The 20,386-nt window shown below is 29.8% G+C and overlaps 1 protein-coding gene and 1 long non-coding RNA gene across 13 annotated transcripts; one reads left to right on the top strand and one right to left on the bottom strand.

The window, feature by feature from the left end:
- The first annotated feature begins 75 nt into the window (after positions 1-75).
- On the top strand, positions 76-2,641 carry LOC126840118 (uncharacterized). 2 transcript variants are annotated; one of them, XR_007686044.1, is made up of 4 exons: positions 76-307; positions 403-609; positions 793-993; positions 1,866-2,641. It is a non-coding gene; the product is annotated as an uncharacterized LOC126840118 (long non-coding RNA). The 2 variants fall into 2 exon arrangements; XR_007686043.1 differs by having other exon boundaries at positions 76-609.
- A 4,739-nt stretch (positions 2,642-7,380) lies between these two features.
- Positions 7,381-20,366, bottom strand: LOC126840119 (zinc finger protein 468-like). 11 transcript variants are annotated; one of them, XM_050575623.1, is made up of 10 exons: positions 20,196-20,366; positions 15,578-15,790; positions 12,230-12,442; positions 11,398-11,532; positions 10,871-11,083; positions 10,204-10,338; positions 9,671-9,883; positions 9,203-9,478; positions 8,004-8,595; positions 7,381-7,919 (listed from the first exon to the last, which is right to left on the bottom strand). In XM_050575623.1, exons 2-10 carry the CDS (start codon positions 15,751-15,753, stop codon positions 7,632-7,634), a joined length of 2,241 nt encoding a protein of 746 aa, XP_050431580.1. In that variant the 5' UTR covers positions 15,754-15,790; positions 20,196-20,366; the 3' UTR covers positions 7,381-7,631. The 11 variants fall into 11 exon arrangements, with proteins under 11 accessions (XP_050431580.1, XP_050431576.1, XP_050431577.1 ...); XM_050575619.1 differs by having other exon boundaries at positions 7,381-8,595; positions 20,196-20,365; XM_050575620.1 differs by lacking the exon at positions 20,196-20,366 and adding an exon at positions 20,001-20,145 and having other exon boundaries at positions 7,381-8,595.
- Positions 20,367-20,386: the final 20 nt, after the last annotated feature.

Raw genomic sequence — 20,386 nt, 5'->3', positions numbered from 1 at the left:
AACATTAGAGATTTAATTAACTTTGCCAAAACATCAGTTTGAACTTTATGCATTTTTTTTAATACTAAACAAACATCTAAAGTTGTTAAGCTGTTTTGCTAAACTGATATTTTGGATGTGGCTTTTCCTTTTAAACTATTACTCGTTTTTAGCTTATTTAAACTTGTTCGTTTTTTGAGCCTAGTACGATAACTAACCATACAGGTTTTATGAGTATTACAAGCGTATCTCCTCGAGTTGCTTATCTAATACAATGTTGAAAATATTATAAATATTTTAATTTATCGCTAACAACCTTCACTAAAAAGTAATTTTAAAAACAACATCAACTATAAACTTACTGTTTTATTATGTCTTTTTTTTAGTTATTGTAATTTTTTAAATTATTTTCTAATTTTTCAGGTATTCTGAATCAATAATCAAAATTGAAGTGGAAACGGATGATAACTACGAGACAGTGTTCAAAACTGATAAAGTCGACGAGGGGAACAATGAAATAACTGAAACATTTACAAAAGAAACAAAATCGACCAACATTGAAAAACCCTATAATAGTTGCGTCACACCACAGAACGAACTTCTAAAATCATTTGACGGGAATATTTATAAGTAATTCTTTTTAAAATAAATATTGTAATATTAAATTTAATATTGTGATAATAAAATATCGCACAGTCGCCACAAACGAAGAACCCTTTCACTGATAGCGTGTAGTACATCATTCATTAACATGCATTACTCGCTGCTGGTATTATCTATTTCAATTTCGATATTTTAATTAAATGTTTTTAGTAACAGAGAACTGTGCAATACAACGGTGGTTAAAGTCGAAGTTGATATGGTAGATGGACATTATTACGAATCCTTGATTGAAGTTGAAGAAAATGGGCTTTTGGATTTGAAAACGACCGCCCAACGCATACCTCGATCACATAGTGCATATTCATCGACCCAGGAAAGATCTACAAAACAGGTCTTCAATAAAAATATTTTGTAAGGCAATACATATAACATAATAAATTATTACTGGTATATTAAATTTAATAAAAAAAGTAGAGAGTTGCGAGTAAAACCCTGAGAGATATTCAATTTTTTTCTTCTTCTTCTTCTTCGTAGTTTACGGCCTTTAAGACCAAACTGACAAACACATGCCATGGCATCTCTCTCTATCCTGCGCTAGGACTTGCCAATCAGCATCCGGTTCAACCCGCTCCACATCTTTTGACACCTGGTCTTCCCACCTCAACCTGGGTCTACCAAGTGGTCTTACGCCTTCTGGAGAGCCACATAGTACCCTGTGTATAAGGGCGCTTTTTTTTCGCCATGCGTGGCCAGCTCAAAAGAGGCGCCTCTTTGTTATATCGTCGACTATGTTTGGTTTCTGATATGGCTCCCTGATCTTCACATTATGTCTAATTCTCCATTCTCCTGTATTCCTACAAAAGTTCTATACAGTTGTACCTTTAGACTCTTAGACAACAATCTTTTGACTTGAACAGCTTGTCCAATCCAAAATAGCATCTATTGCCTGCCTGTATTCTTGCGTTTATCTCCTCTTGTATTTCATTGTTCTGAGTTATAAGTGTACCTAGGTACTTGAACTTCTGAACTCTGTTACATCTGAGAGATATTCAAATTTTTATAGAAATTATTGAATTTGCTTGAATATACAGTTTCGTAATTGTATATTTATCAATCTTTATAGATGATCCAAAATTATATTCAGTTGGATTTTTTGTAAAACAAACAAATTTACATCTCCCAATCTCAAAATAAAACATTTAGCAATAATATACAAATGTGAAAAGAATATTACTTTTTTAAACTTTTTTTTTTTTAATTTAAGGTTTTGTATTTTGTTATAGGGCACACTCTGGTGAGAAGTCCTACAACTGTGAGGTGTGTTCTAAGCCATTTTCTAAAAAATCTGCCCTAAAAGTTCACGAGCGCTTGCACACTGGGGAAAAACCCTTTAAATGTGCTATTTGCCTAAAACCATTTTCATGTAAAAGCTACCTCACAATACATGAACGAGTACACACTGGCGAAAAACCCTATACATGTGCTGTATGTCTTAAGTCATTTTCACATTGAAACAACCTTACAATACACGAACGATTGCACACTGGTGAAAAACCCTATAAATGTGCTGTATGTTTAAAGTCATTTTCTGAAAAATCACATCTCACCAAACATTGTAGAGTGCACACTGGGGAAAAACCCTACAAATGTGATATTTGCCTAAAATCGTTTTCTCAAAAGTTCCATTTCACTGTACATAAAAGAGGACACTCTGGGGAAAATCCGTATACGTGTGCTGTATGTTTGAAGTCATTTTCTGGAAAATCACAACTCGACAAACATGAACAAACATATTATTATTGTGGTATCGGCCGCCGTGTATAGTGTCGTGTATTTAGCCGTAATCTTGAAATCCACTTTCACAAAACACGAACTCGTGCACACTGCTGAAAAGTCCTACTAATGAACAATTTCAAATGGAAACGAAACTTTTTATAAAATGAGACCAATTTGCAGAGGATTTGCGCCCAAATCGAAGATCCAACCATAGACGAAAAACTAGAGGCGATAAAGAAAATTCCATTAAAATATTTTTAAAAAAAACATATAGCTTAGCCATATGCACATATTTCCTTGTTTTTTAGTAATTAATATTAAATTTTTTTTAATTTTTAAATAGTTATAATTGTATAAAGAAAAATGTGTTGTAAATAAAAAAAAAATACATGTAAATAAAGTTAAAAAAAATTTTTTTTTGGTAAATTTTCTAATTCTGTTTAAGACGGGAGCTGGGAGTTTTTATTTAATCATTCTTGCGCTAATTGAAGCTGGAAAATCCATGCTAAGGGTAACTGTTTCTTCTGGTGCCTTCTTTAATGAAATTCAGGAGGCAATCATCTATGACAAAAGTATACCCTTAGTGTACACCCAAAATATTCTTATGGATGACATAAATGGTAATTGGGACTCTTGGAAAATTGAAAATTACTGTAAAAATAAAAATAGTAGCTATTGTTATGTTACCAAACAAATCTTATCTTAATTAAAGAACGTCAATAGTAATATTAGAGATAGTAAGAGAGGTATGGATGATGTTTTCAACAAAATATCAAATTCAGGTAAACGAAACAAAAGAGGGTTTCAATCTTTAGGAAACTTTTATCATTTTCGTTGTAATATAGCAACAGAAAAACAAATTGAACATTTTTACACTAATGAAGAAATGTTAAAAGAACAAATGGACCAATTTAAAAATGTATTTGTATCAGATTATATCGATTTAACTAGGATAGCGTCACAATTAAATAACCACTATTGATAGGTTAGGGTTATTAAAAGAGACATTTAAACAATTAGAACAAGAAGAAAAAAATTGAAAATGCTAATAATAAAAATATGATTTAGGGAATTCAGAAAATAAACTTTAATATTTTAACAGTGATATTAAATTTTATTTATTATGAAAGGGAAACTAACACTCATCTACATTGCAAAATGGGGAAAATTCCACCTAGAATTTTAAAAATTGACGTTCTGAATGATGATTTAAAAAGATTGGAAAAACAATAAAAAAAGACGGAGACGAATTTGTCAGTTCACTTAATAATATACATACATACATACATATTATAATCTACCAATAGTTGAATTGTATAGTTCTATCACTAAAATGTGTAGAATTTACATTTAAAAATTTACCATTGGAAAGAATAAATCGATATTGTTACTTCCAATGTGTGAAACAACAAAAGGATAGGAAATAATATGTTAAGGGAAAAATTTTAATAAAAGGGATTAAATTTTAAGTATTTGTATTAAAAAAAAAAAACGAAGTTACAAGCTAATGAATCCACTCACTTTCCTCATAACAACTACAGATTTTCTTTTATTCACAAAAAATAAAGGAACTCGTCTTTTCTTTTTTAACAACATTGTAAAAAAAATATATAATAATAACATAAAGATGAGTTTAAAAAAAATACATATAAAAGAAAAAAAAATATTTAACTGACAGTATATTATTTATCGATATAACTATTTGCGCAAAGAAGATTTATGAGCACAAACGGTTTAAATCTATAGATCACAAAAATGTGGTTGATTTATCTAACGTAAGACACTCGTTTTCTTTGAATTTAATGCTAAGTAGAGTAATTTTCATTCAATGATTGCGATTGAATTTTATTTAACGATACACCGACACTTCTAAAACTATGTAGGTACAAAATAAGTACATAATCAATCTAAGTCAAGGAAAATTCATAGCCCTTTATAGTTTGGTGGTATCTATTTCAGCCACCATCTACAGGACTTAATTTAAAAAGAAACATTGATGTTCCCTTAAACAAAAATGATACAAATAGGGAGTAGAATGGTAATACTATTCTAAAAGAAGGTTTTAATGAAAAAAATAGTTCTGCCCATTTAGGGTATTTTTACAAGTGGCCTTCATATATGCCATAGTATGGATAATTTCCGAACCATTACAACAATTCTGCGCGTCTGCCGTACGAATAAAAGTGGTTTTCATAGAGGCCACTATCACACAAAGGGTTAAGTTAATATTTTGTAAAAAAATGCTTGTACTTTACTCCTTAAAAATGGGCGGTGTATAAAAAATCTGGACCAATTATCGGTCATGCGACGTCCGCCATCTTGAATGTCCAAGTAAACGTTCTCTTGAGACCTAGGTCCAAATGGAGTGTCCTGATCATTGCGTTATTCCAAGTCCTCGTATATTGAAATATGTACAAAACAATATGATTAAAAATAAGATTAACGAACAAAATAGGACAAATAGTTAACAAAACAACAAAACGACGTTAGAAATGGAGTGTTCGGGGAAAAGGGCGTCGTGCGTGATGTGACTAGGTCGTAAGAGTCGAGCGAATGGCGGACCGAAGATGGCTGATGGCTGGTAGTGGTACCAACTGACACCGCGTTGCCAGCGTTTCACCGCGGTAGAGTAGGAGTAGGTGATACCAACCTTTAGCCACAGTTATTAAACGCAATATCTATAATCGGGTTAGCTAAACTAACAGTATAATACAATATTTTACTACAAGCGGTACAGAGCGCTGTTGATTCCCACGTCTCTAGTCATCCATCATTTGGTCGTAGTTTGTGTCTTTGTTAATTCGTGTTTACATGTATGGCAATGTAGCAGTGTTCTTGTTACATTTGTCACGTAGTTTATTTTAAAGTGTAATTGCACACCTAAACGTTTAGTTTCGTTTGTACGTTTAAAATACTAAACTAGATTTATAGTGGCTACTTTATAACCAATTGAAAAAATACAAAATAAATCGTTACAATAAATTAAAAATCAAACAAATTGTATCATTTAGGTTACTATAGGAGGTTTAAAAATATATTAAAATATATTATTAAGTACATAATAATAAACTATTCGTGTATATTATCTAAGCGCACGGCAGTACGCCAGCCAAGTTCTAGCAATACCAGTGTATTTTTACACGAACTAATTCACCCGGTATTTCTAACTCTCATATCTCTGCTACTTCTTATGATGGATACTTATGATGGCTTTTAAAATTTGAAACCTAAATTAAATTAAAATAGTTAAGGACACTGTCTAAAATTAAAGCCCTAATATTTAGCCGTTTTAAAAATGGGAGGATTTTAAAATTTGCTCACTCACTCAGTCATTCATCATCAAAATTATAAGACACTTCCAGTATAGGCAGAAACGTGAAATTTGGCACAAAAGTGAATCTTATGGTGTAAGTAAAGGGAAAAATCAGAAAATTGAAATTTACTCAAAATTAATGCGCTAGGTGGGGGGGATTAATGACCTTCGCCGCACTACAAGCGGCACAGGGCGCTGTTAATTCCCACGTCTCTAGTCAGCCATCATTTGGTCGTAGTTTGTGTCTTTGTTAATTCGTGTTTACATGTATGGCAGTGTAGCAGTGTTCTTGTTACGTTTGTCACGTGGTTTATTATTAAGTGTAATTGTACACCTAAACGTTTAGTTTCGTTTGTACGTTTAAAATACTAAACTAGATTTATAGTGGTTACTTGTATAAATGCTAGCTTCACTAATTTATTAATTAAATTGCACTATATTAATTTTGACTAATTTAATTACTATCGTGGTTTATTAATAATTAATAAATTATTAATCACTATGCAAGTAGCTACTTGTATAAATTGTAGCTTCATTACAAAGTGTAGTTTTATGTACATATAAACATATACATCATGTACATTTCTACGTAGTTGATATAACAACACGTTAAAACAAGAGAAAATCTACGACGTACAATATACATTCAATGCCTTTTAAAAAAAAACCTCGCCCGCAAAAAGAAATGATATCTCCAACAAAAACCTAACAGTGAAAAAAGGCCAAGTTCCACGCCCCTCCCAAAAATGTCAACCTATCAAAGTAGTGTTATCTACATTGTAGCCAAGTCTGCTATTTCTTTAGTTCATAACCACACTTCACTCCTACTTGCATGAGCAACAATGCTCTTTTATATGTATTGCTTAACACTTGGCCGCCATAGTCTTGAGCTTGATGTAAACATTCTTGTGCTAACTCCAAGTCGGCTTGCGCCGAAGCCAATTCAGATAGTTGTCTCCATTTCTGAGGACTTGAAGCTTCTTTCACCAATACCAAAGCTTTGGCCAAGTTTTGTAGTTCAATAGCTAGTTTAAATTTGTGTTCAACATCAGTTGATACGACTAACGCTTGCTTTTTGTAACCCTGAAAATTAAAAATAAATAACAGTGTTTAAGATGTGTGACGGAATGGTCTTGATGGCCGAAAAATCCAAGAAGAAGAACAGTTTTTAAGACTTGACAAAAAACAGAATTTATTTTTATTTTTATATTCCTCGTTTTTTTAAGAAATGGGCCAATCTTGTCTAGTATTGAGACGGCACCGATGGTAGAATACGATATGCTATTTCAAAGTCTTTTCACATGACTATCGTTTTGTGTTCCAGCAAAGACACTAGTAGGCTATAAGAAACAATGTTAAGTTTTTTGTCGCCAAAATAAAGACCATTTTCATTGGCTACGTATCCCAAGAGATACATTGTACGATCGAGATAAGATACAGTCTTACTTTTTTATAGTTTCTTATTTAATTGTTATTATTAACATTTATATTTATATTTTTTTTCTTTCACTCTTGTATTTACCCTTAGCTTATAGTTTTTTATACATTCTACTACTCTACTTTGGGCACTGCCTGTGAAGTGATAACAAAAAAATGTAAAAAAGAAGTTATCAAATAATTGTATAAATATATATTTTAAACAAATTACAATAGTCATTATATACAATTATGATGATTATGTAGTTTTGTTTAATCATTACAAACACTAGTGTCGAGTAGCTTACAATTTTTAACGTGCACTGATTAAACACAATATCTAACAATATAATTAAAAATACATTTTGCTCTAGAAGTATATAAACACGTTTCAATAAACATTGATTGAAATAAGTAACGCACATATACACAATTTTATGTTAGTAATAAAATAAAAAATATATTACTATATAATTTTAAGTTAAAATTTATAAACTTCGATTATTGAGAAAATAAACTTGAGTAAATATATTTTTAAGGGTAATCAATCAGAGTGTACGCGTTTGTTGTGTTTTGTGAGGCTTGATTTATCAGTAAACGACTTAAAACATACAGCACATTTGTAGGGTTTTTCACCAGCATGTACTCGTTCATGTTTTGTGAGATTTCCGTTTAAGGAAAACGATTTTAAGCAGACCGCACATTTGTAGGGTTTTTCTCCTGAGTGCACTCGTTTGTGATTTGTAAGCGAAGGTTTTTCAGAAAATGATTTTAAACATACCAAACACTGAAAGGGCTTTTCTCCAGTGTGCACGCGTTTATGTTTTGTGAGGTCTGCATTTGAATAACACGACTTTAAACAAACAGTACATTTATAAGGGTTTTCTCCAGTGTGCACGCGTTTATGTTTTGTGAGGTCTGAATTTGTATAAAATGACTTTAAACAAACATCACATTTATAAGGTTTTTCTCCAGTGTGCACGCGTTTATGTTTTGTGAGGTCTGAATTTGTATAAAATGACTTTAAACAAACATCACATTTATAAGGTTTTTCTCCAGTGTGCACTCGTTCATGAGCTGTTAGATTATATTTTTGAGAAAACGACTTTGAGCAAACAGCGCATTTATAGGGCTTTTCCCCATTGTGTACTCGTTCGTGTTTAGTGAGTAGTGATTTACACGAAAAATCTTTAAAACAAACATCACATTTGTAGTGTCGGATGATGTTTTTGGTGAATGCTCTAGTATATTTATTGTTATGTATAATGCTATTTTTTAGGGTAGAATATTGGTTATTTGAACTTTTGTGGGATTTTACTATATGTAATGTTATTTGCTTTTTAGTACGGTACGACGTTTGACAAAAATCGCAGTGGAATATTCGTCGTTCTTTTATATATTTATTGTCATTCTTTCGTGCTATTTGATTATTGACACCTTTTTCAATCCAAGACTCGACTTGACAACCATCAGTTTGTTTATTCCCTTCATAACTCGTATCATTGACTCTACAACAAAACATGTCAGACAATAAATAATAATGTTTAAAATAATTATAAACTTCTCACGTTAGGACATATTATGTTAATACCCTTTTCTATTTACACCTATGCAATTTGTGTTTGATAAGTTTTTTATTTTATTGGACCTAAAATTATCTTTGACTATAAGTATTAATGTATAAAAATATTGATAATTATGCTGTTTTCATCCCGCGTGGAAGCTTAATTTTTAACGTTGTATCTCTCTCTTTTATTATTTATTCTATTTGTAAGGAAAACAGTTGATAAGTCTTACAATAAGATAGTTAGAAAACGTGTGAAACATTTACGGACGAATTTCTATTTTCAACTATAAAATACTATATAATTAGTATATGAACGTGAGTATCCCACAGCTTTTTACTTGCCAATATCTACTTCATTTTTTCTTTATTAAAAATTGAAAGGCAACTTTAACTGCTAATTTACAAGTTTAATAAATTGTTGTATCGTGATTTATACAGTACATATTTAAATAATAAGAGATGTAATGAATAAGAAGAATATTTTTACTACTTCGTTTTAACGAAAAAACATTTTAAGAAAATTGATAAATTAAATGAAACTGCCTTACGTAAGACGATTTTTGATAACTTGAGTTGCAGTGTTTTTCTGTGTTGATGCATGTGCATTATGTAATCGAATTATGTGCTGGGTCACTCTCCGTTTAGTGTTAAAATACATCTTACATAAATCACACGCAAATTGCTGTATTTTGTCCAAACCGTTTTTAGTAGGTTGCACATCTAAAAGACCATTATTTTCAACTTCAATCACGGACTCGAAATAATGTCCGTTCAATAAATCGGCTTCGACTTGAACTATCGTTGTATTAATCACTTTTCTGTAACTAAAAAAAAGAAATATTTATTTCAAATCTTTAAAATTAAATATATAATATTGCTAAGAAGCGAGTATTATAGAAAAGTATACTTCGCGCTATCAGTAAAACAATTCTTCGTTTGTAGTGACTGTGCGATCTTTAACATTAACTTTGTATATAGGTATTTAGTTATAATATGTAATCAGAAAAACGAATTACTTGTATATATTCCCGTCAAATGTTTTTTGAAGATGGTTCTGTGCTGTCACATAACTATTATATGATTTATCAATATTAGTTGAATTTGTTTCTTCTATAGAAATTTCAGTTAATTCCTGTTTCATATCTTCGTCGTCTTTATGAATTTTGTTCTCTATGCCATGGTAATAACCGTCTGTTTTGTCTTCAACTTTGATTTTCAAATCAACATCGCTGAAAAATAAAATATAATTAAAAAAAGTATACTAATTAAAAAGAATCAGAAAATCTGTAAAATTAAGTTATAATAGAACTAAAAAAAAACATAATAAAAAAGTATGTTAATAGTTGATGTTGTTGACATTAGTTGGATGTAATTAAAGTATTAAAATTTCTAAGAATTATATTGGTTAAATTTTATACTTGGATATGTTTTAAATATTGGTTATTGAGAATAGTGTCATAGTTTTAAAATAAGGAAATATACATCAAATAAATGTATAAGTAACATCAATACTTGTATTTAAAATATATTATTATAAAAATTATATTACTTGTATTCATTCGCGTCGATTGTATTTTGTTGCTCTTTCCATTGTTTATTTTCTGCTTCTACCTCAAAAATAGACTTATAATAATAATCGTCCGTTTCTCCTACTTCAATTTTAATTCCTCCTGCTTCATTAAGTCTATAAAATAGAGTAAATTGTTTTAATTAGTATCGATTCTTCTATATTTACATTGTCGAAATAATTATTAATATTTTATATAATAGGAAGTATGTCGCAATATAAATATGTTGTTTATCTTTATAATAAAAATACTTAGTTAGTAAACAGGAAAATGTTATTAGAAAACCAAGATTTCTTTTTTAACACCTATTTTTGTCAGACTTGTGGTTTTAGGTTGTTTGTAAGAGCTCAGGGCTTATTCTATCTGTAACTTTTTTTATGTGTATAACGGGTGTATTATTGTTACACTGTTTTGTTATATTCTATGTAATAATATTATCTATCATTGTAATTACTATATGTGTTTGACAATAGTAGCACAGATTAGATAATCTGTCTTATCTTATTTTTGATAGTAGTGTGTTAGGTTAGGAGAGTAATGAATGTTATTATAGAAAAGTGTACAACGCGCTATCAGTAAAACGATCTTTTAATTATTACTTTGTATTTAGGTATTTAGTTATAATATGTAATCAGAAAAACGAATTACTTGTATATATTCCCGTCAAATATTTTTTGAAGATCGTTCCGTGCTGTCACACGACTATTATATAATTTTTCAATGTTACTCGATTTTGTTTCACTTATAAAGGTTTCAGATAATTCCTTTTTCATATCTTCATTGTCTTTATCAATTTTGTTCTCTATGCTATGGTAATAACCGTCTGTTTTGTCTTCAACTTTGATTTTCGAATTAACAACGCTGACAAATAAAATATAATTAAAAAAATTATAATAATTAAAAATAATCAAAAAACCTGTAAAATAAACTTATAATGAGAACTAAAAAAATTAGGTGTATTTAAAATATTTAATTCTAAAAGTTATTTCTGATATTTTATATTTTTTTAATTATTGGTTTTTGACAATAGTGACAAAGTTTTAAAATAAGAAAATATACATTAAAAAATGTATTTAATTGTGTCCGGATACTGAAAATAAATGATTATTATGGGTGACCACAATACTTATTTATTACCATATATTTAAAATATTTTATTCTAAAAATTATATTACTTGTATTCATTCGCGTCGATTGTATTTTGTTGCTCTTTCCATTGTTTATTTTCTGCTTCTACCTCAAAAATAGACTTATAATAATAAACGTCCGTTTCTCCTTCTTCAATTTTAATACCTCCTGCTTCATTAAGTCTAAAAAATGGAGTACATTTTTTTAATTAGTATCGATTCTTCTATATTTACATTGTCGAAATAATTATAAATATTTTATATAATAGGAAGTATGTCGCAATATAAATATGTTGTTTATCTTTAACAAAAAAAATACTTAGTTAATACATGTTTAAAATAAATATAATAAATAACTATAGATATGCACTGTAGAAGTTTGGGAAATTATATAGGTATATAAAACAATAATTATCACTAAATGTAAATCTAACCGCTCATGTTATGGAAAAGTAAACAATTATTTGAATACGAACCAGACTGTCCTAAGACAAATACTTTTAAAATAACAAGTCTATTACTCCAAGGATTTTGTCATAGAATGTCTGTACTCATTTTAATTAGGTTATGGTTTTTTCTTAACAAAATGTGTAAAATAACTTAATTAAAAATTGTTATTACTCTATGCATCGTTGTCAATTATTTTTTGAGGATCATTGTGGATTGTCTAAAAACTGTTTGAATACGTCAGATAAATTTTTTAACATGTCACAAGATGTTGTAATGTTGGTAATTGTTTTGTAACCACTCTATGCGGGAAATATGCTTCTTTGTGGAAGCGTATTTTGTCTTAACAATATTTGGACGGCTCTCAAATTTTTGATTTGACTTATTTATCCAACCGAGCTATATTGTAATTTAATAACAATATCATAATTACCTATATGCATTTCCATCAATAATTCTTTTATAATCGTTTTGGTTTGTCGTAGAACTTTTGTATGAGTTTTCTATGTGATTTGGTTCTGTTGTTTTCAATAAGGCTTTAGAACACTGCTCTATCTCGATCTTATTTTCTTCTAGTTTGATAATGGTTCCATTGCTAAGATTGGTCATTTTAACTCTGGGTTTTTGTTTATTTCTCACGAGTAATCTAAAACCAAAGCGTATTTACAAAAATTAATACAAGAATTCATGACTTTTTTTTATTAAAAATTATAATAGCCTTAGTCTAAACACATTAAAAAAAAATTATGAGTGGGGACAGACTTTCTTGCAAAATAAAGCAAAACCATTGTTCACAGGAAAATCAAAACCTTAGAAGCATTGTACACTTAAAAGGGCGTCGCACCGGTAATGTTCAGTGGTAAAAACATGTTTAAGCGGACTGAAAATAACTTGCTTAATTTTGGTTTTAGAGTAAAAGCACCCATTATAAAATTAAAAGAGAACAATATTCCGGAGAGCAAGTATTTTTTACAATTAAAATAACACTGGTAGCGTCCGTTCAGTGTCAGCGTACATAACTTAAATTTGTCTCGTTTGGTTATCTATAATATTTATAATAAACGCTACTATACTGAATGTTACTTAACTTTTGCCATCACAACGGTTGTTATTATATTCTTCTCATAATATATACACTGAGAAAATGATTTGTTTGATAAGGTAAAACATTACAAATGGTATAAAGAAAAACTATAAAGCAATTTAAACAGTACATACGCTGTCTTTCAGCACATACACAAACACATATACAGTACATATATATTATTTCAATGTAAAGATAATAATTTTAAAAGAATAATATTATAATAAAATGTGCAATGACAGAAGCGTGATACAATCCACATTACCCACAACCGACAAAGTATATGCAAAAAAGCAATTGCACGTCCGTTCTCAAACATGAAGCCACTATTATCTAACACCCACAATGTTTATTAACAAATATTCAAATTGCACGTCTGCTGTGGCGTCAATCCTCATACATGATGACAATATTGTCTAAAATAAATACCCACAATGATAAGTTTTTAAATTTCACACAAGACACAATTTACGAATAATTAATCTGAAATATCCTCAGTGTTTTTTTTTTATAATACAAAACCATCTTCCTGAATCAACCAGAACATCAAAGAAATTCTAAATAATTTACAATATTCTTAATTTAAGAACTCAGGCTATTATAACGTAAATAGATGTCACTATTAACAAAAAAACAGTCGAAACCTTATCGTAAATTCTTATCAATTATTGATCCTACGACCACTGACGGCACATCTGACTATAACATTTTAAGTCAACATCGAATGTATGAAATTCATTTAAATGATTAAAAAACTCAATGTCTAACCTGTTAAACCGTAGAATACTAAAACATTTTTAATAAATAGAACCAATATTTTGCACGGTACTTACTATTACACAGCTATAGAACAATAATGTATCTCGAGGCTCTGTTCTCGTAAAACAGGTATAAAATCACTCACGAAGTCAAATTTGTGTCATGTATATGGATATACTTCATACAATATTGCATATTATTAAAAAAATTATTCATGTTTTATAGAAAGTTGGATGCCAAAACAACATTTACATTGTTACGTCATGATAATGATGTTTGTGTGTGTGTGAGTGTTTGTGTGTGATAGGGGTGATAACCACCGGCTGGAGATGCAATGCAGTGAAGGTAAACTGAAAAGCGCGGGCTTTTCAAAAATAGTCGATTTACGTCTAAATCAGTAGGGAATATTCTTTAAACATTATACTGCCCATAAAAATAGAATCCAAAAAAATTATCATAAACCTATTCCACAAGAACGTATAGAATTGTTTTCTTTATTACACATTTCAAGTAAAGTTTTTGGGATTTAAGTCTGAAAATTAGGCAGATTTAGAATGTTTACGGTTTATTAATATTATTAATATACCGTAATAATATTAATAAACTCATGTATTATATTGTTCGTGTAGACTTGTGTTATACTATCTTTATTGGTTTAAAAAACAGCTTTTTAGTACACGTCGGATAGGAAATATAACTTATGATGGCCTGCATATCGGTAGCGCGCTCTATAGACAGCGTAACGCGGCGTGACCGCTATGAGCCAGTCGAAAACATACACCGTCGAGTAACCTGTTTATCTATAACCGTGGCTAACACACACGTCATTATCAAAGATTCAGTGCGTGGTTGTATACCTGTCGTTTGACGTGGTTAGGGATCAGATCCTTGACAAACAATCTCATCGCATTGCTGTGTATTAGTAAGTATCGAGTAACATTATGGTTTTATTTATTGATTTTTAACAATTAATTAGATTACCTAGTGTATCGTGTGGGTAATGAATTTTAAACAATTTCAATGTTTTTCATACATTCGTTTGTCGAGTAATTTGACTAGTGGAGTGAGTTGTGCCGACAGTGGTCGTAGAAACGATAATTGATAAGAAGTTACGTATAGGAGTCGACTGTGGTTTTTTGGTTAATTTTGAGTTCCCTTGTTCCCTCTTTCCCTTGTTTATTTTCTTCTTCTACCTCAAAAATAGACTTATAATGATAATCGTCCGTTTCTCCTTCTTCAATTTTAATACCTCCTGCTTCATTAAGTCTAAAAAATGGAGTACATTTTTTTAATTAGTATTGATTCTTCTATATTTAAAATAAATATAATAAATAACTATAGATATACACTGTAGAAGTTTGGGAAAATATATAGGTATATAAAACAATAATTATCACTAAATGTAAATCCAACCGTTCATGTTATGGAAAAGTAAACAATTATTTGAATACGAACCAGACTGTCCTAAGACAAATACTTTTAAAATAACAAGTCTATTTCTCCAAGGACTTGTCACGAGATGTTGTAATGTAGGTAATTATTTTGTTACTACGGGAAATATGCCTCTTTGTGGAAGCATATTTTGCCTTAACAATATTTTGACCGCTCTCAAATTTTTTAATTTCACTATGATATTTGAAATCTATAACCTCAACAGATCCCTTAACCTACTCACGCAACGCCCTGAGAGTTGCGACACACAGTTTGAATATTCCAATATATCATTTAATTAAATCTCAATAAAATATAAAACGTAAAACTATCAGCTTATTATGTTCCAAAAAAGTTGGTGGTTATTTTTTTAAAATAAATTGGTTATATCTTTTTATATAAATTCACATTGAGTGTCAACTAATAACTTTTTTAAGATTTGACTTATTCATCAAACATAATTTAATAACAACATAGCCCTTATTTAATAACAATATGTTAAATAACCTATATGCATCTCCATCAATAATATTTTTATAATCGTTTTGGTTTGTCGTAGAACTTTTGTATGAGTTCTCCATGTGATTTGGTTCTGTTATTTTCAATAAGGCTTTAGAACACTGCTCTATCTCGATCTTATTATCTTCTAGTTTGATAATGGTTCCATTGCTATGATCGTCCATTTTAACTCTGGGTTTTTGTTTATTTCTCACTAGTAATCTAAAACCAAAGCGTATTTACAAAAATTAATACAAGAACTCATGACTTTTTTTTATTAAAAATTATAATAGCCTTAGTCTAAACACATTAAAAAAAAATTATAAGTGGGGACAGACTTTTTTTGAAACTTTGTATTGAGCGTTATACGAAGAATAATGAAAAAAAGGCACCGTCTTACCCTCCGAAATATTGTTTTCTTTCAATTTTATAATGGGTGCTTTTACTCCAAATCCAAAATTAAGCGAATTATCTTCAGTCTGCTTAAACATATAGAGATAAAAAAACCAGTACAGTTGGGTCGGGGCATAGTGGTGTCGGGGAGGTCACAGGTTTACAGAAATTTTTAAATCTGAAAGTGATAAAATTACTTTCGAAAAAACGCTTCGATGCAAATCGGTAGTTAGTATTTTCAAGTCAGTACAGTCCAAACCAAGCACAGTATAAACCAGCAAAGTTAGAAAGTTTTAAATGAAGGTTCTGTATTTACAAATGAGCATCAAAGCGTTAATTTGAAAGCGATTTTATCCGAGAGGACTAGTACAGTAGAGTATTGGCATAATGTAATTAAAGCAATGAGGAAACGGAGAGGTCACAGGTCTACAAGAATTATTATAAATAATAGTGATAAAATTGAATAAAATCGCTTTCAAATTAACGCTTTGATGCTCATTTGTAAATACAGAACCTTCATTTAAAACTTTCTAACTTTGCATGTTTATACTGTGCTTGGTTTAGACTGTACTGACTTGAAAATAATAACTACCGATTTGCATCGAAGCGTTTTTTCGAAAGTGATTTTATCACTTTCAGATTTAAAAATTTCTGTAAACCTGTGACCTCCCCGTCACCACTATGCCCCGACCCAACTATGCTCCATCCCCACTATGCCCCGACCCCACTGTACTGGTTTTTTTTGCAAAAACGTAGTGGACCAAATAACACAAAAACAATGTCTTGTTATATTTTGTTGGAATGGTCGACGATTCATGATTCAATCGTTTGTACTCCATAGTTTAAATTATAATCGCTTATTCTCAATAATATTAATATTTATGTATTATATACTTCCATTAGAGCAATCTCACACAAACTATTTATACTTCCTAGATTATATTATTTCAAAGCTATATTATACTTCTATTTAACTAGATTGACAATGTACAAAATAAAATGCAAATAAAAAAACCTTTTCATAGATCCTTAAAATGTAAAGGGTGGGATAGTGAAACGGGTTTTACCATTTAAATACATTAGAAAATCGCCGTTTTGCTGCCTTATCCTGTATATTAATTTCTTGTTATTTTCTAAAGAAAAATCGATTTTCTTACATTTAAATTAAAATAAATCGTATACTGGTACTATGATGGAGAAAACAAAAAATTTTACCTACATATATTACTTATTAGTTAAATATTATTAACGTGTATAGCCACTAGAGGTCGGCTGTTGCCTGTTATTTAACAATAACCTTTTATGGAGATTTTAAAAATTGTGTTTTTTTCATAATAGCATAGGAGCAGTATCATGATATTAAATGTGCACGAGATTTGATCTAGTCATAAAATAAAGTATTATCATTTATGACTTAATTATTATTAATATTTATCTTAATTTGTACATAGTAATAAAATAATGAAATATTTTATACAAAATTAGAGCTACAAGTTGACAAACTAAAAAATTAAAAATAGCACGAAGCAGATTATCTAATATTAGACAATTTAAACAATCAAACGTAAATCTCTTTAAATGAATAACAGTATAACAATATGCAAAACATTAGTTTTCCTTTAAAAAAATTGTGTAATAAAATATACATTTTGAGGCGGTATACTGCATAAAAACCAACACTTAATTTGAATCAAAAAAACAACAGTCCTCTTCTTAATTTGCAGGTAGTTGGACCTTATATATTCATAGTTGACCTTCGATAAGGTTATATAACGCAGGCTATAAAAAAACGAGATAACGACAGTGATTTTGTCATATCAGAACCATTAAGTGTCTTAATAAGTACAAGGATAGGTTTTTTCCCAGTAAATCGAATGTCTACTATAATCAGTTACACGATTTAGTCGTCTGTGATATCATGTAATAAACACAATATTATGATACCGATCATTGAGCCCTAACCTAATCTAACACGGATAGACGTTACCAACTAATAGTTGTTAGTGTCTGTTCGTTTATCCCATCTGGTACACCGGGTTTTTAGTTAAAAAAAAAAAAAATTGAATTTGTGTAAACTTAAAGTCAAAAGTGGTACTTGAGCACAAAACCTAATAGTATCATTCTGGATAGATATACATAAATTTTTTTTAATGATTTGATCAATTTTTTTTAAAGATTTTAAGTGTTTTTGTTCAAATATACGCAATCTGCGAAAACGCAGTTTCCCGGCAATTAAAAAAAAACTGTAGTGCCGAATTTTTCACCCGTTTAATATGTTATGGATACATATGAGTTCCAACTACTGGCAAACTTTCAACCCAAAAGTTTTAAAATTACAGTTAAAAACCCCAAAAAACAAAAAAACTTGTACCCCCCTAGGGGGGTGGGAAATGGGTATAGATTAAATTTGACACAACTGTCGTGTGCGGGCATACCAAATAATTATTTCTTATACGTTTCAACTCGATCCGACTCTTTTTCTCGAAATTATAGCCAATAAAAGTTCTAACTTAAAAACTCGTACGGTTTTATTTTTTGTTTTTTCAAATTTAGTCTGTGATGACTAAAACTTTTTCAACTTGTAACCCCCCAAAGTACAAACTAGATAAAATTTGTGATTTATAGAGTTGCTATTCGCAACTGCTCGCTTTGCATCGAAGCTAAAAACATTTTTAAATTGCTTTTAAGGATGCTGTGATAGTCTAAAAAATAAATTAACTACCAAAATAGAGTCCTAGTTATTGAACTCATAATTACACATCACAGTTTAACCTTTGAATTAATATTTTGTAAAAAATTGCCTGAACTTTACTCCTTAAAAATGGGCAGTGTGACGCCCTCTTAACTCGTAATAGATGACCACAATAATAATTTTCGGCACTTGAATAAGTTTTTATAACCAGTAAAGTTAATCCAAAATAATTAAAAAACAAAATACTACTTTAGTTAATTTAACTAAATAATACAAACATAGTTGTAATCGTTTTTCCTACACATTTTGAATTACTTTAATACGTATACATAAAATTAAGCGCCCATGACGGATGCCCGAGTATCAAACTAGTGACAGAATGTAACAAACCCAAACAACGCTGTACGCACAGGGCACTCCTCCTCTACTTAATAATAGTAATATCTGAACAATAACGATCAAGTAAATAATAACAACTTTAATAAAGCCAATACTACTACTTTTATTGATTATAATTATTTTAGATAGCTAACCAAGACAAATTTTATTTCTATTTACAGATACAAGACGGGCGCTAGTAGTATTTTTTACAATTAAAATAACACTGGTAGTGTCCGTTCAGTGTCAGCGTACATAACTTAAATTTGTCTCGTTTGGTTATCTATATTATTTATAATAAACGCTACTATACTGAATGTTACTTAACTTTTTCCATCACAACGGTTGTTATTATATTCTTCTCATAATATATACACTGAGAAAATGATTTGTTTGATAAGGTAAAACATTACAGATGGTTTAAAGAAAAACTATAAAGCAATTTAAACAGTACATACGCTGTCTTTCAGCACATACACAAACACATACAGTACAAATATATTACTTCAATGTGGTAAAGATAATAATTATTAAGTAATAATATTATAATCAAATATGCAATGACAGAAGCGTGATACAATCCACATTAGCCACAACCGACAAAGTATATGCAAACAAGCAATCGCACGTCCGTTCTCAAACATGAAGCCACTATTATCTAACACCCACAATGTTTATTAACAAATATTCAAATTGCACGTCTGCTGTGGCGTCAATTCTCATACATGATGGCAATATTGTCTAAAATACAAGCCCATATTGATTAGTTTTTAAATTTCACAGAACACACAATTTACGAATAATTAATCTGAAATATGCTCAGTGTTTTTATTTTATAATATAAAACCATCTTCCTGTGTCAACCAGATCATCAAAGAAATTCTAAATAACTTGCAATATTCTTAATTTAAGAACTCAGGCTAATATAACGTAAATAGTTGTCACTATTAACAAAAAAACAGTCGAAACCTTATCGTAAATTCTTATCAATGATTGTTCCTACGACCACTGACGACACTACTGACTATAACTTTTTAAGTCAACATCGAATGTATGAAATTCATTTAAATTATTAAAAAATCAATGTCCAACCAGTAAAACCGTAGAATACTAAAACATTTTTATACATAAATAAATAGAACCAATACGTTGCACGGTACTTACTATTACACAGCTATAGAACAAGAATGTATCTCAAGGCTCTGTTCCCATAAAACAGGTATAAAATCACTCACGAAGTCAAATTTGTGTCATGTGTATGGATATACGTCATACAATATTGCATATTATTAAAAAAATTTTTCATGTTTTAGAGAAAGTTGGATGCCAAAACAACATTTACATTGTTACGTCAT

The sequence above is a fragment of the Adelges cooleyi genome, unplaced genomic scaffold, assembly GCF_023614345.1.
Source record: "Adelges cooleyi isolate 19-005CV unplaced genomic scaffold, UGA_ACOO_1.1 ACOO_flye_CR_arks_rails_tigmint_CR_PRNA_354, whole genome shotgun sequence".
Classification (NCBI taxonomy): domain Eukaryota; kingdom Metazoa; phylum Arthropoda; class Insecta; order Hemiptera; family Adelgidae; genus Adelges; species Adelges cooleyi.
Note: the sequence above shows the minus strand (reverse complement) of the source record. Positions and strands in the feature narration are given on the sequence as shown.

Excerpts from the sequence above, each read along its gene's own strand:
- LOC126840119 (XM_050575619.1), bottom strand. The coding sequence starts at position 15,753 with ATGGACGATCATAGCAATGGAACCATTATCAAACTAGAAGATAATAAG. Across the intron at positions 10,339-10,870 it reads TTTGACGGGAATATATACAA|ACTTAATGAAGCAGGAGGAA; the intron begins GTAATTCGTTTT and ends TCTATTTTATAG. Across the intron at positions 9,479-9,670 it reads TTTGACGGGAATATATACAA|TTACAGAAAAGTGATTAATA; the intron begins GTAATTCGTTTT and ends TCTTTTTTTTAG.